The sequence below is a fragment of the Rhinichthys klamathensis genome, unplaced genomic scaffold, assembly GCF_029890125.1.
Source record: "Rhinichthys klamathensis goyatoka isolate OS25496 unplaced genomic scaffold, OSU_Roscu_1.1 h1tg000465l_1, whole genome shotgun sequence".
NCBI classification, from domain to species: domain Eukaryota; kingdom Metazoa; phylum Chordata; class Actinopteri; order Cypriniformes; family Leuciscidae; genus Rhinichthys; species Rhinichthys klamathensis.
The window spans coordinates 205371-230102 of record NW_026606954.1 but is presented as its reverse complement, the minus strand read 5'-3'; the positions used below and the strand labels follow the sequence as shown (position 1 = coordinate 230102).

The following is a 24732-nucleotide window of genomic DNA, read 5'->3' as shown; positions in this document are numbered from 1 at the left end:
AAAAGCCACCATTTTCGTAGAATGACCTCTCTTTACCACCTGATTAAAGATCCCTTTAAGAAATAGGCCTATGTCATTTGAACTGAAAAAGAGATGTTAGTTAAAATGACCATTAATATGTTTTAGTAAGCTTACTAGCATAGCATACAAATACTCTATTAGCCTGATAGTTTAGCATTTACATGTATTCACAACCATCTTTATTAATTCAGTCCAAATGTTGAAGTTATTAGAACAATGTAATGTTCAATTATTCATTAATTATTTTTTAAACAGTTTATCAAGGGAAAGATATTAGCCTATATGATGTCCAATTTGTTTTATGCATTATATAATAAACAATTATGCATTTATATACCGTAATTTAAATTAACATAGTTTGTGTGTACCTACAGTAGTATAAACTATTAACTGATAGATGATGGAGATTGGAGACCAGTCAGTATGATCGCATTTCTCTTGGACGTGCATGCGGCAATATTGGACACCTTGGGAGAGAGAACAGTATTTTTTTTTTTTGGAACAAACTTGCCCATCACCAAGTTGGGACATGTGCTCATCAATGTCTGTTTTAAATCAAGTTGTACTTCTCTGTACGGTTCCAGTAGAGCTATAGAGCTCCAGATGAACTTAATTTCTAATTTTGATCAAAGAAAACACAAAATTACTTTGTGGATTTTTACAATTTAATAAAATAAAATAAATCATACACAATAATCTGAAGTCACTATTTTATTTTAAGCACAGCAAGCATACAGTTCTATTCCAATTTTGGTATATTGAACAAACATAGCATTTTAAAAAACACTGCATCCATTTTCTTTTATTTTTGTCATCATTCAAAATGAAAAATTGCACACAAAAAGATTGCACCAAATTAAAAAGTAAAAAAGACTGCTTAATCTTGTTTTAGAGTATCAGATCCATCATTGAGGGTCTGATGTCTCTCTTGTTCAGCTCTTCTGGATCTGATGTCATAAACCAGCACAATGAAAGCAGCCGCAGCAGCCAGACCCACCAGAGCAGTGCCGACCAATCGGATCACAGCTTCAGTGCTTTCACAACAACTGACGTCATCTGAAGAAAGAAATTAAGCACAGAAAAAGATATTTTTTTTAAATCAGTACACTAATGTACAGATACTGGTTCAGTAAATAAATTATAACAACACTGGTAACATACCTGTATACAAACGACAGAGATCCGTAATGCAGACGTGTTTGGTCTGTTTGCTGACAGGATTGTTGATCACACAGCTGTAAGTGTTGTTATCCTGATATTCCACCTCCAGAGGAAGAGAGAGACTGATGCTGAGATCAGACACACTGATGCTGGACAATACACTGATTCCTGCGTACCAGGAGAGAGTCACATGACTCACATTCAACACTGAACACAGGACGATCCTTGATGATCTTTCAGCCGATACAGAACATTGTGAAGTGTCACTGAAGATCACAGGAACGGGTAGAGGAGCTGCAAAACATAAAATAAAACAGTCAGACAAGTGACTGTCGTTAAAGGGTTCATTACGTGAAGCTTTTCATGTACGTTGTGGCCATCTGGTGGTCAAATTATGAATATCCCCTTCGTGTCTGGCCAATTCAAAAATTTTTAGCCGATTTTTTTTTTTTTTTTTTTTTTTTGCCGTAGGCTACAGCTTGAATAGTATATGTAGCCTAATGTTCAATATAAAAATCATCTTGAATAATGGATAATTATAATAACGATTTAGTGCCATTTGCTATATGAAAAAGACATTACGCTATAGGCCTAAATTAATTAGGATAGCCTACAACACCTACCATAAACAGTAACACTGAACATCTTTATTAACTCCTTGTTATTGATAATGGTCCTAAATTTATAGACTCCAGTGTCTGTGGTTCTGGTCCCGTTGATGGTAAGAGATCCGTTTCTCTCCAGCTTCAGTCTGTCTTTGAATCTGTCATTATCATACTTTGGATTGCCCTTAATTGTGTAAACTATGCGACTGTTGTCAATGTCAAACCTCCACTCGATATCATTCTTCAGCTGTGTTTCAGAAACATTACAGTCCAGAGTGACAGAGTCTCCCAGCATTAACGTTACTGACTGAACTTCATGTGATTCAACCTGAAAAACACCTGCAGAACGAGATTACATGGCTTAAATATTTAAATCATGGAAATCTCCTTACCGTTTTGTGTAGTTTGTAATTACTGTGATAACAGTATTGTCGTGAAAAATAGATTTAGGCTAACTTACCAACCAGACATAACAAAACGAGCAAAACAAATGTGCGAATCATTTTCGTAGGTTCTCAGATTGTCACATTACAAGTCCGACAATGTGATATTATTTTATAATGAATATGTTCTATGTTATATAGATTATGTTATATATATTTTTCTTAAGCTGATAACAGATCCGCTTTATAGCCTAGGCTACTCCAGCACTCTGCACGCCACCGTTATGTGCGCGCGCCTGTGGGCGTTAACTAGTGTGCAACAGGTGGTGACGTAGGTATCTGTTCAACCAATGAGAAATTTGAAGAGGCTGGTGCGGTCCGGTTCTTCTTAAAGAAATCCACCCAGTTCATTCAACTTCTATTGGTAAATAAGTAGGTTAATAAACCTGACATTGTAAATAAAGTTTGCATCCAACTGTAATTGTGCAGGATAGAAGTTGGTAAAACAGGACACTTAAGATATAAATAAATGTACATAATTATTAATAATTATTAGCTATAATAAAAATATTAAGCAAAAACCTGTGTGCAACAATTCTAGTTTTCCAAAAAGTAAGCTGTTGATGATCATCTGTTGGATGTGGAAATCTACAGGAAAATAATTCCCATGTTTCTTTTGTTTCTTGCTGTTTTTAAACTAAGTCAAACCATGAGATTCATAGATGAAGAAGACGCCCTTCATACACACTAAATATACAAACCCACACATCCTGTGAAAATTCACAAAAAAATGTGTTATCATGTGAGGTCTTTTTCAGTTCTTCATTTTACTTCTAATTTCACACTTTTTTTAATCCCTTTAGGTTCTAATAGTCAAAAAGAGACATGTAATCATGTGTAGAGTTGTTTTATGATAAAGATTCTGTACTCATTGGATGTAAATAATCTTAAACTGATATCTGTTCTCTGATCTGAAGCTAATGTTTGCAGATGGTCTCAGGTCTTGTGGTTTATTTTCAGCATCTTCTCTTCTCTGAGGTTATAGGCCTTATCTCGAGAATAACAGAGATACTCTCCCTCATTTCCAAACCTCACAGAAGAAGATCAATGGACAGAGGAACTGTCTTGACTCAAGTTTACACTTTAATTCTGTTTGTGTGCTTATTTTCTCTTCTCATTTCATATTGACTGAACTTTAGTTTTGTCATTTTGAGTTCCCATAGAACACATGTTTGACAGTAGATCTGTCTCAGCGGACACAAACTGACCCTTAAAGGGATAGTTCACCCCAAATCTGTAATCACTCACCCTCATGATGTTCCAACCCCGTAAGACTTTCGTTCATCTTCGAAACACAAATTAAGATATTTTTGATTAAATCTGAGAGCTGGATCACTCCTCCATAGGCTTCTTAAGGGATCGAAACTTGCCGGCCCAGAAAAGTTAAAGACATCGTTAAAATAGTCCGAGTGACTACAGTGGCTCAACCTTAAGTTTTTCAAGCGACGAGAATACTTTTTGTGCACAAAAAAACAAACAAAAATAACAACTTTATTCAACTATTCATTTCCTTCTCTGTGGGCCGTGAGATTTCACATAGTGAAACCGCTTCTAGGTTGTACATCACACATAGGCTCACTATTGGCCGACGCTGGTCATGTGTGTGATGCGTGTGACGTACAACACAGAAGCGCTGCGCAGTTTCACTACGTGAACGATCTTAATGATGAGAACATCCCTTTAATGTTCTTAGAGTTATTTAAACGCTGCTTTATTCTGGTATTTAATTGCCTAATATTGGATTCATCACTTTGTTGTGACATTCTGCATTATTTTTCTTCCATTCATCCATCAATTCTCAATACCGCTTGTCCTATAGGGTCACATTAGGGTCTATGATCTTGCCCGTAGGCAGAGGAAACACCATGAACAAGTGGCCAGTCATAGCAGGACTATTTTTTCTTGGTTATGGTAATTAAGTTACTAAACTAAATATAGGCCTAAAAAATATTTCAAGAAAACTGAGCATGGCGTGTAACTTAATTTAGTGTGGGACACCACTTTTGTGTATTTTTTTGTATATTTTATGTTTTATAGGTTAAAATTTCAAACAATTCATTTTTTTTTTATATTTTCAAAGCCCTTGCATTTAGACATAGGCCTACCATCATCAGTGACATACAGATGTTAACCTCACAACTGCAGTCAGGCTCACCAGAGCAGAGGCGACCGCTTTCTTGCTTTCTTTTCCTTTGGACTGTTTGGACCGCTTTGAAATAGTAGCCTATGACGTAACTCACTCTTTCGCAGAAATCACGTGACCTGGACGGTTTGCTGCGACTCCATCATCTATATCCTGCATCACTTTCTTCATTCCGTTCGCATGCGGCCAGAAGCGACATCACTATGAGGAACCTTTCCTTCGTTTTGGTGGCTTTAATGCTAGTGGACGGTGAGTCACATTTATTCTCATTAATTCAACACTTTCGGTTTCAAAATAAACCGGAAACAGAAAATGCGCATTTGCTCTTGTCATCTAATTTTCTTGTAGCCCATCACCATTATTTCTTGAAAAAACTGTTATAACTTTTCTACAAATAGACGGTGTGATAAATCATAGTGTGAAAGTAACAACGCCATTATAAGGGTATTTTGGGGGGTAAGTTTGTTCGTGCGTGTGTGTGTGTTTGTCTGGTAGTGAACACAAGAGGGCGCAGACGACCTGTAATATTCTGCAAAACACTTTATTTTTTATTTTTGTGTGAATAATAATAATAATAATAATAACAACAACAACAACAACAACAATAATAATCTCATTATATTGGCTACTGTTTTAGCGGAATACAAAATAAAAATCACAAGTAAATCGGCATAAAAGTGTCTCTCTCTCTCTTTTTTTCTGTCGGTCGGTTATGGGTGTGGCTCATAACAGCAAGTGCACATTAATAACTTATCATCATTTATCCAGTCAGATGTCTCTGCAAACCTATATGGATTAGGCCTACTTAAAACAATGTTTTCGTTATTAATTTGAGATATTCTGTGTCACTATAGTCCAGAAATAGAAAACTAGTTGCATTTCTTCATCAAGTTCATAATTATCACTATTTGCCTCAAAAGTAGATCGAGCTCAGTTGTTTCTGCTCCTGTAACCGCTGGGGTTAGTTTGAATTATTGTGCTAAGTTTTCCTTTCTAAATATTATGCAATGCAAACTCCACCCTTATTTCATATACAATATTTTGATTAAAAATGTAAATAAATGGTACAATTATTAATTCAAAATACTACAATTTGTAACAAATATATAACAAATAGACTGTGATGGAAACAAATATGAGATGGGAGATAAAATTAGCCTAAATGTTTTGCTTTTCACTTTTTTTTTTCACTCGCAAAACCTTTGCAGATCTATTTTTTTTAGCAATTCCTGAAATGTTCTTAAAAAAAAAAATCTTCAAACCTGTTTTTTTATTCTGTAAATTCTTTCTAGACTATATTGACTCACAACTTCTACTGTCATGAGGATGCTGGTGTTCATGCAAGACTGTGATTAAGCTCTATTCTTCATTTCTAAGTTAAACTGATGGTGTTTGAACTCACCTCAAACAACACTCTCTGGTCTCCCCTATATCTGTGAAGAACTTTAAAACATTCTGTATGGATATATATTCTCTGAATAATGCTATTCCAGTGTAAGAAACATTTAACATTTTAACAACAGAAATTTATTTTGGTTCATTGCATTTTTTTTAATCCAGTGCTTTCAGGCTGCACTTTTAATTGTATTTACTTATTTATTTTGTGTGTTTTTGTGTTTTGTTTGAGTGTTGCATGTCACAGCCACATATGTTTTACAATTTGTGTTTTGTTGAAATTACAGGTCATGTCATGTTTAATTTTCAGGAGACACAACACTGATGCAATGGACGTAAAACGATATCCTTACAAAAATGTAAAGTGTGGTTTTATGGTAAATAGTTATTTGAAATTGATATTGGGGAAATTAACTTTTCAGAGTCGGCAAAAGACAGTTTCAAACTATATTTAGAAAACATAAAATATCATAACAGCAGTCGTCACACACACAGCAGTGATACAGACTCAGTTCTGGATTCTCCATGTCTCTGTTTCAGACGTAGAGAGCACTTCAGTAATGAAAAACACTGTGTATCAGGGTAAATTCACTCTAGCATTTGCTGCACTGAAAAAAAATGGCAGAATTGATCAAGAATTAACATCTTTTATTTATTTTCCCCCCACCAGGAGTGTTTGGTGTTGAGAAAGTTGATGTGACCGTGATGGAGGGAGATTCTGTCACTCTAAAACATCAAACTGTAATACCAGCAAATGATACAGCTGATTGGAAGTTTGATGAAAATATCCTAGCACTTAAAAATGCACTTGAAATCTTCTCTACATCTGAGGCTGTTGATGAGAAATTCAAAGGCAAATTGAATTTGGACAAGCAGACTGGATCTCTGACCATCACAAACATCAGAACTGACCATGCTGGACTCTATACACTACAGATCATGAGCACACCTGCTAAAATATTCAGTGTTACTGTCACCGGTGAGTAAATCAAGTCTTACAATCTGATAACTGGATTAAAATCTAGATTAATTTTCTGAGAACAGTTTAGATGTTGTGGAATAATCAGAGGTTTATTCTCCAAAACCTGTTGTTGTTTTAGTGAATTAAAAAAAAAAAGCAGCTATGAGTATAAAAAGAGAATAAAGGAAATATTATCTACTGACAGAATTGTAACATTGATGCTTCAGAGATTTACAGCAAAGATCAATCTAGAGTTATTTTCACAACTTGAAAAAAAAGAAACAAGGCATATTAATGATGACCATATAAACTTGTTTATATGTTTACAGATTAAACAAAATAAAGACTGTTTTGTTTAATCTGATCATGTCTCTCTTTTACATTACTTTAATGTATTTTTACATTTAATCTTCCTGTATCCACATATGAAGGGGCTGGTAAACAACAGCAACAAAGCTCACACAGATTAGAGTTATTTTAGGTAGACACTGCTTATTAAGATTTAATGCAGTGTTTTATGAGACACAATAATAAGACTGATGATGGATGAAGCTCCACAATGAATAGATTTGATCTGAGACGATCTTAAGAACATGTTGAGCTTCAGGAGCCGTCTGTAAAGTCACATGATCAATGACACTCATTTACTCTTATTATTTATTATTGCCCTTTATTTAACCAGATAAAACTTTCTGAGATTAAGAATCTCTTTTACAGAAGTGACCTGGCCAAGATAAACAGCACAACATTATCAAAAAAGAAAAGAAGGAAGAAAGAAAAAATGGGAAAACAATTACCATACCATTAAAAGATATCAGCAAAACAATAAAAACATTTACAAATAGTTTCTTCCTTTAACAGCTCATAAGCAACGATCCTAAGATGTTCACTGACACCAGGGTCTGCAAATTCAGCTCATTTTGTAAAAGGTTCTGTCACTACTTACATTTAGTTAGTGACCTAGAGATATAGTGCCGATTCTGAAATAGTTATCATGCATTTTACATCATAAAACACATTGTTTATTTCCAGTGTCATGATCCAAGTTTGGGATCAATATAAGGAGTCACTCAGAAAGATACAAACAGATTCAATCGCCAGAGGGAAAAAAGGAAGAAACTTTACAGTGATAAAAGTAGGAAAACACAACAAATAGAGTAAATATATGCAAAAACAAAATTTACAGCTGAGCGTACTAATTTAAACTGCAATGACTACAGAGTTATCAAACTTCATAACTCAAAAATAACAATAAAGGTCAACAACCCTTAGATAGGCAGAGGTTCAAATGTCAATTCAACAAAAAGAGCAAGAGAAAGAAAAGCAAGAGCAGCACATCTACAGAATCTGAGTCAAAGATTTCCAGCATCTCTGACTTCTAGACCTGAAGCATTATTAGCTTGATCTGTTTTAATCTGTTTCTGTTTGTTCTCCTCGTGTGTTTGTTACTGTGACAGACGTGAAATCACTATCAGTGCTGGAGGGAGATACTGTCACTCTACACACTGGTGTTACTGGTATACCAAGAGAACTGATACAGTGGAAGTCTGGAGCTCCAAACTTAAATGGCCCTGGTGACACGAGATGGAGAAACATTCATCGGGATAATCAAACCGGAGATCTCACCATCAGTAACATCCAAACAGATCAGTCTGGAGAATATGAATTGAAGATCAACACCAGCAGTGTGATCTTACACAAGAAATTACATATTATTATTACTGGTGAGTAGCTCAAACTTTCTATAAATTTGTATTCTGTTAGATTCTATAATTATCATATTTATATTGTGTGATCACTAGTGAACAATTAATGCTCAAATTAACACTGATGTTAAATTAATTTGAATTTTAAAGATGGACAAGTCCTTTTATTTAATTATTTTAATGGGCAGATTTTCATTTGTGTATGCGTAGGTGCCATTCCTACTTTAATTATTTTGGTGTACAAATATCTCCAGTAAGACTAATATCATTCTCATATTTGAATGTTGCTCAATGTAATTCGTCTTTCTGAGTCATGAAGCGCCCCTGGAGGAGAAACTTTGTACCCCATAGAAAACACATGACCAAAGTACTAAACAGTGGAGCTGAGGAGGGCAGCATAACTCGGGCAGGTTTACTGTTAACTATTGTAAAATGGATATTACTTTTGATATGCTATAGCAAGAGCTGATGTACAGACAGCAGAGATGAGAATAATGTAAAGAAAGAAATAAGCAACATTATTTGCCCATGGGATTATACTGAGATTATATCGGTTTAAAATAGAAATTGCACAGAGAATAAATGTTACATTGTATTATATAGTAAATTCATTGAATCCTTCATCTTTGGGACACAGGTTTCCCTTTCTTGAAGTGAGATGCCATCCATTTATTTTAGCTCACACATTCCCTTACATTTTCAGATTTTTCTGCATCATATGTCAATCTACAACAAAATATTACTTTGTTTTATGCAAGATCATGTACAACCGTATGAGTAAAACATAATCCAAATTAATTAACATGCATTATAATAAAAAAATCATACATAAAAAATGATTGAAATGGCACAGAGTATTCATTTCAGTTACACTTTATTTTCACTATTTCATGCAGAGTGAAATTCCTATAAGACTTTACACATAAAACAGTCTATTTCACATACTGTACATATTTTACAAAATATAGCTACACACATGCAAATTAGACTCGTCCATAATATGAACTGCAACGCTAAACAGAGTTTGAGTCACAATCAAAATGTAAAACATATTATATTTTTTAAAAACAAAAAGGAAAAACATAGTGTTGAAGCCTCTGATCAGTTTTCTTAATGTTTTCTTCAGTGTAGAGCAAACAGTGTGAAGCTGTTTATTTATTTTATTCGTCATTTTGTTTCATTGAATTTCAAAAATACAAAACTAGTATGTTATCAAGACATTTAACAAACAATGCTGCAATAACTACATAAAAATGATTAAAATAAATAAAAATGAAAGGGAATCACAAACAATAAATTAATCTAGCCCCTCTGACATCATCATCTGATGTCATGCGGAGGACAGTAGAAATTCGGCACAACACCGGCTACAATGTTCTTCCAAAAGCCGCTTGCAGTTCTGTTTTTTAACCGCGACAGCGCTAAAAGTTACATAGTGTACCTTTAAAAATGTGCTACAGAGTTCCAGTTGTTTATTAGGTGCCAATCCTTGGAATTAATACATTAATTACATGACGACAGCGCTGGGATTTTGAAGCAGATTTTGTAGCCTACATTACAAAGATGGATGCCGCCGTCGAACATCACTCGTTCGAATCAGCTATCGCGTCTGTTTTAAGCGATTTGAATGTTTCCTTTTTGTTAAAAACCGAGCAAAGAACAACACTCGGAGATGTTTCTCCGCCGCTCTGCATACGTCATCTCCTTCATCGCTCTGATTGGTTTTAGGTCTATCCGCGACGTCCGTTGGTGACGCCCCTCTGGAAATGATTTGTCTATGACGCTTTGCCAGACCATAACTCAGTTACAACTGAGAATGGTCTGGTTTTAACCAGGCTAATTAAAATGTACAAAATGTCAAAATTGATTTAAGAAGATGAAACTGAAATAAGTAGATCAGCTTTTGCAAGAGGTGAGAACAAACAATAGGATATGCAGTGCTTAACCAGAGTTCATCACACTCATCTTTACACTTGAAAAGCAGACAGCATACGTATATCTCCAAGATGCATGTTAAAGAGCGCTTCGTCTGGAAACAAATCTCTTGTTACAGACGTTTGATAAACATTTTTTTAAAAAGCTCTTTTATGTGCATTCTAAATCATAATAACTTTTTTTCACTTATGACAGGAAACATCTTAAGGCAAGCTCTCACTACACACTTTTGGCCAGATTTTGCTTATTACTGCCATTATTTGATGCCCAAAAAGCCTGTCCTAACTCACTCAGGGCTGCCCAATCCTGTTCCTGGAAACAATACCCACTGTAATGATCAAGTGCTCCTGAAGATCTTCATTATCTGCTTCAGGTGTGTTTGATCAGGGTTGGAGCTGAACATTGCAGGAAGATCTCCAGGAACAGGATTGGGCATCCCTGCTTTAACTAGTTTTGCACTTGACACGCTGTAATATTTGCTGCTAGGAGACACTGAACTGAGAGCTTGTGAGAGAAGGAAAGAATTTTCTCCACTTGTGTTCGTTTATATGAAATGACAGAGGAAGACGTTATCCAAATATATTGTTTGCAGATCCATGTTATATTTAATATGCTGCTGCTGTGTTTTCAGTAGATCTCTCTTGTTTGAAACTCTATACGAATTTGTGCTGCTCTTGGTAGACTGCGTTGTCATTATAGAAATGAGCTGCTGCGTCTGTGTTAATTTTCAGTAGCAGAACACTTAACTGTGTGATTAAAAAATTATTATTCATATGTGTAATCATATGTTCTTCATATGTGTTTGTTGCTGTAACAGGTGAAATGACGACAGTGTCAGTGATGGTGGGAGAACCTGTCAATCTACGCACTGGTCTTATTGGAATGCAGGGATATGATTTGATAAAGTGGAAGTTTGAAGACCAACTCATTGCTGAAATCAACAATAGAACCAAACGGTTTTCATTGTATGACAGCAAAGATAAGAGATTCAAAGGCAGACTGCGGGAAGGTGAGAAAACTTTATCTCTCACCATCAGTGGCTCCAGAATCACAGACTCTGGAGATTATCATCTGGACATGATCAGCAGCTCACACACCGTTCAGAGGAACATCAGTGTTACTGTCAGTGGTGAGTAGATCAGATCTTTCAGTATCCATATCTTATTTACATCTGTGTTCTGTGAACAATTTAGACATGAAATCAACATATATATATATATATATATATATATATATATATATACATCTAATTGAAGAAGGACATCTGACAAACAAAGCATGTTAAACAAGAAATTGTTTGCAAGAAATTAGAAATTTGTAGAGGAAATTTACATTATTTCACGTATTGTCTCATGGATCCTTAGATTAGTGTTTCTAATATTTTTTCATTAGAGAAACCGGTTTTAAATATTTCAGTGAGAACAGAATCTGTCACAGAAGAGCTTCAGTGTTTTTTTTTATGTTGGCAATATGAGTCTCTCTGAATCAGCTTATATTACTAATACATACAGGATAGTTTCACTACAGTGTTTCATGCTGTAGTTGATGCTTTTTTGTCTGTTACCACCATTTGCTTTTTTCATTGACAGAAGTAATTGCAGTTATAGATCACACATTCACAGTAATAACTGTCTATATCATTACAGTATCAGATCTAATCAGTATCAGATCAGATTTTGACCCCCCTCTACAAAATATTATTATTTTAATAAATTAATATTTTGGCTTTATTCTTCACTTGTGGCCCGTGCTGGCAAAATGAGTTGCAATGAGCAAATTTTCTAAAATTGTCACGAAGAGTTATTTTTAGTTAAAGTTTTCTGAAGGTTCTGAAACAAAATAATCTAGCAACCATACCTTAAAATCCCTGGTAATAACACCAAATTTGGCACACACAAAGTCAAAACCAAATATCTTATATATATATATAGAATATAGAATAATATGTACATTTAAAACAATTTCCTTACATGAGCCTATTGTATTTCTTAAATTCACCAGACTTCTGCAAAAATGTGTTATGAGCCTCAGATCAAGCTGTACATGGATGTAAAGTGTGTTTTATTTTAAATAGTTATTTGAAAATGGTTTTGGGGGAATTGATTTTAAAAAGCATGCTCAGAGTCTATGAAAGCCAGTTTCAAACTATATTTAGTCAACTAAATAACAGCAGAGCCACACACACACAGCAGTGATACAGACTCAGTTCTGGATTCTCCATCTCTCTGTTTCAGCCGTAGAGAGCACTTCAGTATAATTATGAAAAAATTCACTGTAACATTTGCTGCACTGCAAAAAGAAAAATGGCAAAATTGATCAAGATTCTTTTATTTATGTTTTCCCCATCAGGTGTGTTTAGTGTTGATGTGTCAGTGATGAAGGGAGATTCTGTCATTCTAAACCCTCATGCTTTAATATCAGAAGATGATTCAGCTCAGTGGTGGTTTGGTGATAAAATCATAGCTGACATGAATAAAGCAGATGGACTCTTCTCTACATCTGAGGGTGATGACGTGGGATTCAAAGGCAGACTGAATCTGGACAAGCAGACTGGATCTCTGACCATCACAGACATCACAACTGACCATGCTGGACTCTATAAACTACAGATCATGAGCAGAACTGAGACATTCAAAATATTCAGTGTTACTGTCCATGGTGAGTAACTCAAGTCTTACAATCTGATAACTGGATTCAAATCTAGATTCATTTTCATTGATTTTTTAATGATAGAAAAAGGAGAATGTCCAAATGTAATGTAATTTATATTTTCAAAAAAATGTGAAAAGTGTTATATCAAACGATACCTACCTTTTGACTCTCCTTTCTATAGTTTTGGAGTTATGAATCTTTACTTTTATGTGTGTCACTCGGACAAAACAACAAAAATGGCTTCAGGGCTTAAGGGGTTAATGGGGGAATTATTGTGCATAATTATGGGCAGGCCCGGCCCTAACCAATTTGGTGCCCTAGGCAAGATTTTAAGTGGCGCCCCCGCGCCCCCTTGCATCGCAGTACAGTACTTGCACTGTTAGTGTACATATACTCACAAGAAACTTAATAGCTTTGTTTTAGACATTCTTTTATTTAACTAAAACAATTGCACATTCAAAATACTAATTATAGTTATAATAATTATTGTAAAAAAATACAATAAAATGAAATAATATAAATGAGAAACCTCATTTTAAATACATGATAAATAGACTATAGTAAAAGATAAATACATGATGTAGACTATAGTGTATAATATACAATGTATTTTTTCAGATACAAATTATATTAGTAATTCATATATTAGTAATAATTTAAATTTTATTGTCATTACAATGAAATTCTAATTAGCAGAATGCAAAAGAATCAGTAAACTGCAGTATAATATTGCATGTGGGAATGCTAAGTTATGCTCTAACATTAATGATGTGCACTTTAACACAGCCACAGGTGTAAATTTTAACATGATAAACACACTTTATAGACAATATGAGCTGTAACACAGTTAATTATTATGATTATTAATGGTATTTTGATTGATTATTACAAGCTGGGAAAACGTGATATAATGATGTCAATGAAATTAACATTAATACACCTGCGGATTAGATCTAATATTTACACATTTGTCTGAGGAAGGTACTCATATTACTATTTTCCATAATAATAGCGCTAGGCTTATCTGTTAGAACCATTGACTGTTAAGATTTTGGTTAGAACTAGCAGATAGCGCTGGTTATTTATAGATTAGCTAACCATGTATGCTAATGACTAATGGCATTATTGATCATCGTTCTGTAACAATAAAATAATATCATTATTTAACATCATCTTTACTGTAACATTACCTTTGTCTTTGTCACGTTTTTCCTCCTCTTCTTTTCTTTTTTTCCTCCCCTGGGCACCAGATAATTTGGGACGCTTTGACATATTAACTTTTTTTGACGCAATAAAAACGAAAACCGAATGGCGGGTAAAAGAAGTCTGATTGTGATTGGTGGAGGTGGTTTCCCATCCTGCTTTGTGGCGCCTCATGTTTTGTTCTGCACCGTGAACTAAGTGTATATGTGTGATCCCTTCAACTCCCCCCTGGTCACGTTAAAGTAAGAATTTATTAGAAAAATTTGATCACAAAAACCCCCCCAAAAAACCAAGAAAGTCAATGCCATGTAAATCCCATTATTGCTCCACTCGTTGCAGTGTTAATGAAGTACAATAAAAGCGGAAAGTTCCTTACGCGGCTCTGGCGCCCCCCCTAGGGTATTAGGCGCTAGAGCCCTGCATGGGCCTCAAATCTAGGCCCTAGCCCGGCCCTGGCCCGAGACGCTCAGGCCCTAGCCCGGCCCGTGTCCGACAGCTCATCAGAATGATCAGTCCGAGTCCGACCCGAGCCCGTTAAAAAAAAAAAAAAATTCCACAGCCTGTCCTATGATGCAGTCAGTAAAACAGATATGTTTTGTTCTCAATGGCAAAGTATTTACCAGTAAGTTTATTTTCATTTCGTTATAAAGTTAATTTAGAAAAATGTTTTTTTTTTTTTATGACGACCAAGCAGCCGACAGTGAGTTAAACATGTTTGATCCATTTATAGCCTCTCAAATCAACACTTTACTTGGCTACAATAAAATCCATATATATAAAACAACTTAAGCATATCACACAGACAGCTAACGTTTGTTTAAACGTTTATTGTCATTTTTGAAAAGCTGAGGCAAACTGCTATGCTGCTCAGTCGCAACAGCGCTCGCAAACTAAATGAGTTTACAATAAAATACAGAGAATGCAATCTAAACAAATCAAATAAATTACATTAAAAACAAACATGCAGGTTATCTTACCTCAAAAATCAAGTCTTCACTACAGAACATGGCCATTCTTATTTCCAATAGTTTCCAACAGACTCATGAAAATAAAGTCCAATCAAACAAAAAACAACCTCCTAACATGGCACAGTCTCAGAGCATCGTGAAGAAAAAGCACAGCATCCACAGTGGAAGGTTTTAATCCAGTCGTACTTTTTCCAGCTGCACTGAAGTCACGCTCGCTACCGGGACACTAAACACAGAACGAGCCGGTTGCACGAATCTCAGATCGCGCCGCCGGGAAACCTGTGTGCGTGTGCGTGAGCAGACTGTCATGTGTCAGTCATGTCAGTGTGATAGGTTATAAAACGTCTTTCTATGTTTGCTTTTCAATCGTCATCTTCTCATATTTTATTTTAATTAATGTCTAAAATAGGCTATAAAAAAGTAAGCCTAAAACAGGCCCGAGGCCCGGCCCCGCGTGTTAACTATGACGTGAAAATTGGCCCGAAGCCCGGCCCTAGAAGCGTAAATAAGTCGGGGCCCGTCGGGCTCGGGCTGAAATGCAGGCCTCTATAATGCGCCGGCGCCCTTAGCATTTGCCTATACTGCCTATGCCACGGGCCGGCCCTGATTATGGGCACCCTTCATTCCGATGATTTAAAAAATAAATAAATAAATAAAGGTATAAAAAAAATAGTCAAACTGAACAGGGATAGCTTTGACAACGTTGTTATCTGTACGTGAAAAACATTGTTTTTAGGACATCGTTGTTCTCTTTCATCATCTCGTGTTCGAGATCCACCTATGGGAAGGGCATCCGTACCTGACCTCTGCAGAAGCATCCAATTGCACCAAGTCTGGCTAGACAGACAGAAGCGCGCAGCCAATACCCGGTAAGGCCCCGCCCCCTACCTGAGGGCATATAACGCCTGCAAGCGCTGCTATTCTCCTCCGGTTGACATTCGCTTCTCGCGATCTCTGCACGTACACAGTTTGATTGGATTACACTTTTCACTTGCGTGTCTTCAGGAGGACATATCGACTGATCAGCCTCCGCCAGACGTGACAGTCGTTTTTCAACCTATCAGCTGTGTTCTGCATCTGGAGCCGCCCGCGCTCTCGTCGTTCTCACCACCTCCTCCTTCCACGGCTGCCCGCCACGGATTTTTCCGAGTTCTTCGCCGATATGTCGCTGTCTAAACCTTCCGCCTCTCCGGGGAACAGCCTATCACGGGCCTGCCCGGCCACGTGTGGTGCTCTCATCACCGCTAAGGACCTGCAGTCGTTCTGCGTGGTCTGCTTGGGTCTCAAACACGCTCAAGAAGCCTTGGAGAACCCGGAGAATTGCAGTCATTGTCTTATGCTGCCCAAGAAGCGTTTACGACGCCGTCTCAAAGTTGCCGCGACCCAGTGTGCCGAGCTCGGCCTTTCTGACTCGGATGGGGGACACAGTGACGACGACGCGCTACCGGGGGACTCCCGGGGCGCCACCGCACTTATTTGGGCTGACCAGCCCAATCCTGCTTTCCCCGAAGAGGACATCTTCGCGGGCAACCTCACGCTCGTCGACGAACCGGCCGGTTCCGGCGACGAGGATGACACGGCCCTTCTTGGGGTCTCACAGGACGAGGAGGCCATCCCGCCCTCTGGCGTTCCCCAGGCCATCGCCCACGCGGCCTTGCCTCAGTCCATCCTCCTGGAGGTTTGTGAGCGAGCGGCTGCTCGCCTCAACATTGAGTGGCCGGCTCCACAGAGCGCCACTGACCAGGAGAGGGACATTTACGACGGGAAAGTTCTGGGACCCCCTCCCGGCCCGAGAAAACAACTCTTTCCCGTCCTTCCAGCGTGCGCGAAGCACATGAGGCACAACTGGAGCGACGCCCTCGACTTCAAACACGGGCTCACGGGCCTTGAAGTTAAGGATATGGCGGCCCTTGGCATGGGTGACCCCCCCGCTATCGAGCCTTCCATCGCCAGGCACCTTGACCACGCCCAGGGAGGGCTGCTCGCTCCCCCTAAACCGGTCTTGCCCAACAAGATGGACCGTTTTTCTGCCTCAGTTCACCAGGCCGCATACAAGTCATCGGCCTTGGCTGTCAGGGCCCTGAACGTCTCTTCTCTCCTCTCCGCCTACCAGGCGGAGATTTTGGACGAATTAGGGCAACAGCTGGAAAAAGGAACACCTTCTCTACCCTTGTGGAAGGAGATCCTCACGGTGAACGACCTCGTCCTCCGTAACGCTCGGCAGGCCGTCCAAGCCTTCGGGCGCTCTATGGCGCTGTCTGTTGTGGGAGAGCGCGCGCTGTGGCTTAACTTGTCGGGCCTCCCTGACAGTGAGAAGAGGCGCATCGCGGGCGCGTCGGTGGAGCCCGGTCGGGCTCTCTTTGGCCCCGCCGTCGCATTAATGCAACAACGGTGTGACGAAAAAAAGAAGGAAGACGAGGCCTTCAAGTTATGCCTTCCTCGGAAGGCGGCCCCACGCCAGGCGCCACCTGCGCGTTTGCCTAACCCACCTGCCATGGGACGACATTTCCATCAGGGCAAGGAAAGGCCCCGCAACAAACCCCCCGCCCCACGGCATAATAACCTACCGCCTGCTAAGCACTGGGGAAAATCGACTCCCGCCGCGGCTGCGGCTGGAAGACCTTCTAACGCTACCCCCACCTACTCGAAACGCCAGCGGCCTGCCTGATGTTCGGCCGATGGGGGAATCGAGTCCGCGTTCTCTTCTTGTTTCAGAACCCCTGTCCAAAAGACGCAGATTTTCCAGCGGATGGGTCGGTTCCCCCCCGCTCGAGGCTGCCCAGCCCAAGTGTTTAGTGGACGTTGTGTGTTCCCCCCCCCACGTTCAGGGGGTCTGTCGTGAGGCAAAGTTCAAAAGCAGTGTCACCACACCGCATACACTCTGTTCCCCTCACCCAGTTATTAAAGGCTTCGGCCCCAGTGTTTCCCCAACACAAAACACACACAAAACAAAAAAACACATTAAAACTAACGAATCAAATGAATTCGTTACAGAGAGAGGATCTCTCTCCGCAGAGAGAATTAATCTCCCTGCAGAGAGAGAAAATCTCTCTGAACCCCTGCATGTCGCCCCTAGTTTGTCCACAAGGGGGCACCATTGCATCACAAATGAGCCAGCTGGGCATACACAACGCCGCCCCGGCTCGGGTGGGAACACTCGCGAGTCACGAAGGGGCTTGGCAAACTGTTTCGGCTCCCGAGTGGGTATTGCGTACAATAATGCAGGGCTACAGACTGCAGTTTGCAATGAAACCTCCGCATTTCAACGGCGTTCTCTCTTCACACACGGAAGGGAGCACCTCACACATTCTGAAAGAGGAAATATCCTTTCTCCTAAACAAGGGAGCGATTCAGGTGGTCCCCCCCAATCTGATGAATCAGGGATTTTATGGTGCGTTCTATTATTTATCTGTCTCGGAGATCCGAATCGGAAGACAGACGTTGCCTAGCAACACGCCCCCTTTCCTCGGATTTCTCCTCTCGGACGTCGGACAACCGTGAGGACACCGAGCAAGAATTCCGTTTCGGAATTCAAGATGGCTGCGCCCTGTGTGACTTGTAAGTATGAATTGTTTTCATTGTTAATGAACCGCTTTGGTATTTTAAATGACTATTATAATCACACGTTGCTAGCGTTGCTAACAGAAGATTAACATGAAAAACATGAAATAAAGTGAACATTTTCAAGTTCAAATGGCTGCGTTTTGATAAGGTGTAGTCATATATATTTTTTTTTTATGTATTCCGGACATCACGGTATTTCGGACAATTGACCTTTTCCCGCAAATTCTATAAATAAACACTTCCCGGTCATAAAGCTTATAGTTGTTAAAATGTATGTGTTTTATATAGATTGTGCAGTAGATGGGACATGTTATTTTAGTCATATTATGGACACCTCCCAATTCTAGAAAATTGCTTTATGTGGGTTAAATCTCAATGTTGTGTGTTAAACTGGTATTTCAATTTGCTGTGTGATAAAATGATAACTGTACATGATAGCGTACTGCCCAAAAAATACAGGGTGTAATATACATTGTTTCATTTTTAGTGTTTATTGATGGGAAGATGGATCTCTACTGGGACCAGGACAAGACCCGGCCCTTTCATGGGCCCTTGTTCCAACAACAAGCCAACCCAGCAGCTGGTTATTACTTGGACCAGGGGCTCATGACCTCAGTTAACTTGGAGTGCATTGAAAGCACAGGTGATACACTAATGCACATGCACTCTTATTAAACCCTGAGGGCTGTGCTAGCATCTTTCTTACTTTTTCTTTTCTGATTCAGATATCAGCCAGGTGGGAGCCACCTCCTCACTGCCTTCAAATGACCCACTGCCTGCCACTGCCTCACTTGTCACCAACGAGTCTTTCTTGAAGGACCAAACATTATTTCTAATTGACCTCATGTGGCTGCAAATAGAAGCAGAGGGTAAGGGCCCTCCCAGGTCCCTCCATGACCTGAACCAGCGCCTGAAGCTGGCCAGGAAGTCCAAGAAACTGCTGTGGGAGGATATTGCTGGCAAGCTGAGCCACCATTTCAAGCACACCTCTGTGCCAGAAAAGGTGGCTCGCAAATGGAACACGTTGGTGGAGGCCTACAAAAAAATAAAGAACAACAATTCATCCACAGGAAGGACCCCAAGTAAATTTAAATTTTTTGATGAGATGGATGCCCTCTTAGGAGGTCACCATGATATTGTCTTCCCTGTTGTGGGAACAACCATGGGCCTGGATGTTCGCAGACCAGATGCACTACAAGTCAATGTGTCTGCACCAGACATCTCACCTGCACAGTCCACTAGTGCTCCCTCATCTGTGCGTCTGACCAATTCCTCCTCTCCAGCTCCATCCAGCCCTCCTCCGTCACCTCCTCCATCCTCCTGTGTTCCCCATCCCACTGTTACCACCATCCCCCCTGACACCCCAAGGCGGCCACGCAAGCGCCAGAGGGAGGATGAGCTGTTGGCATTTCTCAGGGAGTCTGAGGCAGCCTCCCAAGCGGCCTCCCAAAAACGCCACGATGAGACCCTGGCACAAATGAAGGAATCCCAGGAGGGATTCCAGAGGTTGTTTGCCCAGATGGTGGAGAAGATGTGAAATTATTTTTATTCTCATGTTAATGCATGTTGAATTGTTTACATGCTGTTATACAGTTTATTTTTAATTTACTTAATTTTATTAGTTTATTTAAATTATTATTTTTATATTATTTTTATCCAGTTTAATTTTATTGAATATCAATATTATTTTTTTATTATTATTATTATATATATATATTATATATATAAAAATATATATATATATACAAAATAACTGGCCAGTGAAGCACAATGCAGCATTAAGTTAAGCAATTATTGCAGTATTTCAGATTAATATAGAAGCTAGGCCTTTTAAATCCTTTTTTTAAGTCAGATCATCACCATCTGCTGATAGAAAATTAAATAAAACATGTTATTGCATGGGTTTACCACTAGATGCCTGTACAGCGCTCTATGGAGAGGCTTGTGAATTCTCTATTAGTTTTAAGATGTGGATTTGAATGTGTTTTTTTAGAAATTCTCAAATAATACTTTTTACCAAGGTTTAAACAATAAAAAAAAAAAAAAAATGTGACGTTTACATTTGCATTTGCATTATTACTACAGTCAAACCTGTATACAGAGAAAGCATTTTATTACATTTTGACTAATTTTTGTACGACCACTTAGCCTGCTTGAATCATGACCTACATTTTTTTTGTGTTCACATACCTAATGCCAAAAGTCACCAAGTTTCATATCATTCAGATGAAGCTGTGATTTTTATAAATTCAAAACTGAATTTTTTCCGGTCAGAAATGACCGAAGAGCACCGGAGGAGGAGAAAATTGACACTGAAACCTTAAAAGGTGTAAAAAGACGATGGACATTTATTAGATGACAATAGTCACAACTACTCGTTGCCATCCCTCTGGGTGTTCATCACAGCCATTCACAGATCCAAGGGAAAAGTTGTGGAAGAAGCATGCAGCCATGATAATCATTACCACAATGTCCATCCTGGTGTTCTGCAGATCTCTTAAGCGCCGCCACTTGCACTTCATCCTGCCAAATGCCTGCTCAACAATGACCCTCCCCCGACTGATGTTGTAATTTTGCTGGTGGTCAGCATCGGTGAGGGCCCCGTTGTCACGTTTAGGTGTTACAATGAAGGGAAAGGCCTGACCAATATAGGCACTGTCCCCGAGCAGACGATAGTCCCCCATCTTCTCCTGCCATTCGGTGTAAAAAGTGGAGCCCCGGAGCATCCTGGCATCATGCACCCTGCCTGGTGGTCCAGCAAAGATGTCAATGAAGCGGCCTTCATCATTGACAATTCCCTGGAGGAGGACAGAGTAGTAGGACTTCCTGTTGATGTAATCCCCTCCTCTGATGGGTGGCCTCTGGACCCTGATGTGGCAACCATCTATCGCCCCAATGACTCCATCGAGGCCAGAGATGCGCTGGAAGACAGCAGAAGACATCCTCTTCTCACAGCCCCTTGGCCAAGACACAAAGTTTGTGCCGATCTCTGACATGATGGTCAGCACTTGAAGGATGGCTCTGTGCGTCGCTGACTGGGAAGCATTACATTTATCAGAAATCTCTCTGAAGCTGTTCTGGTTGGCCATATACCAGAGAAACATGAGGACCTTTTTGGGAACAGGCAAGGGGGGAAGTCCATGGCTGTATTCGCTGTGCAGGCCCCCCTCCTGAAGCAGTCGAAGGAGCTGCTCAAACCTGGCTCTTCTGATCCGGAAATGACGGGCAAATGTATTGTCATCCATATCCAGCATGATCTCCCACTCCGTTCCAGACTTGAGGATGATCTGCTGTCTGGACATCAGTACAGCTGATACCACAGCCCTACGTGAATGAGAAAAGGCAATTTTTTTTTTTTTTTTAACTGCCGTTAATATATGTATTTTAACTCATGTAACAGTGCGTCTAAGTTGCTACTTTTCGCTGCGTTCGACAGCAAAGTTTGCATCTTGCACAAGTTGTCAAAAAACATGCATAAAACATTACCTTTAGCTTTTAAGTGCATCTATTTTTGTCAACATAGAGCGTTATGTAAAAGAGCAACACTGCAAGGAGTTCAATATCACCTTTAGCGACGTGGGCACTGGAGCCCATTTCCTGCTAGCTGGCGTGCTAGCTAAAATTATCTACTATAACATCGCTCAAACTTTACCAAACATACTGAAATATACCTTCTGTGTCTTATGGCCTCTTCCTGGAGTTCTTCCTCGGTGTTCTGTAGGTGAAGCACATACTTATTTTGGAGCGCCTGGTACTCGGCCAGTGCTACCATTACAACAGCTTTCCGGGTGGCGTCCATATTTTTCTCCGACTCGGACGTGCAAAACATAATAGAACGCTTGGAAGTGTGGACGTGACGTCATATCTGAGGTCCGAGTCGGTTCGTTGGTTATAATAGAACGCACCATAATTCTCGTTCTTTCCTGGTCCCAAAGAAGGATGGCTCTCTCCGCCCAATCTTGGACCTTTGTGTGTTGAACAAACATTTGAGGAAATACAATTTCAGAATGTTAACTCATGGCTCGCTCGCCCGCGCCATAAAACAGAATGACTGGTTCACATCGGTCGATCTGAAAGATGCTTTCTTCCATATAAGCATTTATCCGCCACACAGGAAGTTTCTTCGTTTTGCCTACCAGGGCACATGTTACGAATTCACAGTTCTGCCGTTTGGACTCGCCCTGAGTCCTCGGTGTTTTTGTCTGTGTGCAGAGGCGGGCTTAGCACCCATGAGAATGGCAGGTCTGAGGATTCTGACATACATACATGTAGACGATTAGCTCATTATAGCCGAATCGAAGGAGAAAGTGTTGCAGGACACCTGCCGTGTGCTCGCGCACATCACATCTCTCGGGTTCTGGGTGAATGTGAGCAAGAGCAATTTTATTCCCAGTCAGAATGTCATTTTCCTGGGCTTGGAGTTGAACTCAGTCGCCATGTGAGCGCGTCTCTCGCAAGAGCGCGTTCTCTCTCTAATGAAATGTCTGTCGCAGTTCAGAGAGGGGGCAAAAGTACAATATCGCACATGCCTCAGGCTGCAGGGTCTGATGGCTTCATCCATCCAGGTTGTGCCACTGGGACTCCTGAGAATGAGAGCGTTCATGAAATGGGTTTTGTCACTACATTTCAGCCCGATTCGCGATCTTTGCCGCTGTTATAGTGACGCGCGCCTGCTCGGCAGCCTTGCGCCACTGGAAGAGCGCAGACTTTTACGCACAGGGAACCCCCCTGGGGACGGTTATGATGCGGAAAGTTGTGACGACAGATGCGTCCTTAACAGGCTGGGGTGCCACCCAGGAGGGCAGAACGGTGAACGGTCTGTGGCCGAGCAGACTACGTTCAGCGCACATAAATAATTTAGAGCTTATGACCGTTTGGAAAGCTCTGAATCATTTTCTGCCTCGTCTGCAGGGACATCATGTTCTCGTACGCTGCGACAATACCACGGCAGTGGCTTATATCAACCGTCAGGGCGGCGTGCGCTCGTCGAAACTTCACGCTCTAGCTTACAAGCTTTTGGTGTGGAGCAGACGGGTTTTCCTGTTGTTACGCGCGACTCATGTTCCGGGCATTCTGATAAGAGGTGCGGATCTTCTATCGAGGGAAAACCCAATCTACGGGGATTGGCGTCTTCACCCGCAGATAGTAGATATGTTATGGATGAGATTCGGACAGGCAACCGTAGATCTATTCGCCTCGCGCGAAAACTACCATTGTCCTATGTTCTTCTCGCTAAAGGACGTGGACGCGCCCCTCGGGGTGGATGCACTGGCCCACCCATGGCCCAAAGTGCTGCTGTATGCTTTTCCTCCCCTGTGCCTGATAATTCCCACACTGGCCAGGGTGAGAGAGCAGGGCCTGTCTCTCATTCTCAGCACCGTGGCTGGCGGAGATAATCCCTCTGTTATATGCCGAGCCGTGGCGCCTCCCCCCTCGCACGGACCTATTGTCCCAAGCGAATGGGGAGATTTATCACCCACACCCAGACAGGGTGGCTCTCTGGGCCACTGTACAGACTGCACTATACTGCTACTATACAGAATGCCAGGGCCGTTTCTACTCGGCCCTTATATGGCTGTAAGTGGCAAGTGTTCGAAGGGTGGTGCGATGGGCGTGGTCTCACATCTTATCAGTGTTCAGTTCCTGATATTTTGTGTTTCCTTCAAGACCTCATGGAAAAAGGGAGGTCTTTTTCCACTATTAAGGTCTACCTGGCTGCGATTTCGGCCTGCCATGTGGGTTTTGAGGGCTCAACAGTCGGGCAGCATCCTCTAATCCGCAGATTTATGAAGGGTGCCCGTCGCTCTTTGCCCAGTCGTCAGGAGAACTGTTCCTGAGTGGGACCTCTCGATGGTGCTGGAGGCTTTGTCTCAATATCCTTTTGAGCCTCTGGGAAGTATTTCCCTAAAGCTGCTGTCCTTTAAGACAGCTTTGCTCTTGGCTTTGGCATCAGCCAAACGTGTCAGTGAGCTACA

The 24732-nt window shown here is 40.4% G+C and overlaps 1 protein-coding gene and 1 pseudogene across 1 annotated transcript; one reads left to right on the top strand and one right to left on the bottom strand.

Moving 5' to 3' along the window:
* Positions 1–860: 860 nt before the first annotated feature.
* Positions 861–2137, bottom strand: LOC130071878 (CD48 antigen-like). The gene is made up of 3 exons (XM_056236797.1): positions 1806–2137; positions 1183–1476; positions 861–1077 (listed from the first exon to the last, which is right to left on the bottom strand). Exons 1-3 carry the CDS (start codon positions 2080–2082, stop codon positions 899–901), a joined length of 750 nt encoding a protein of 249 aa, XP_056092772.1. The 5' UTR covers positions 2083–2137; the 3' UTR covers positions 861–898.
* Positions 2138–18199: 16062 nt separating this feature from the next.
* Positions 18200–24338, top strand: LOC130071888 (uncharacterized; annotated as a pseudogene).
* The last annotated feature ends 394 nt before the right edge of the window (positions 24339–24732 follow it).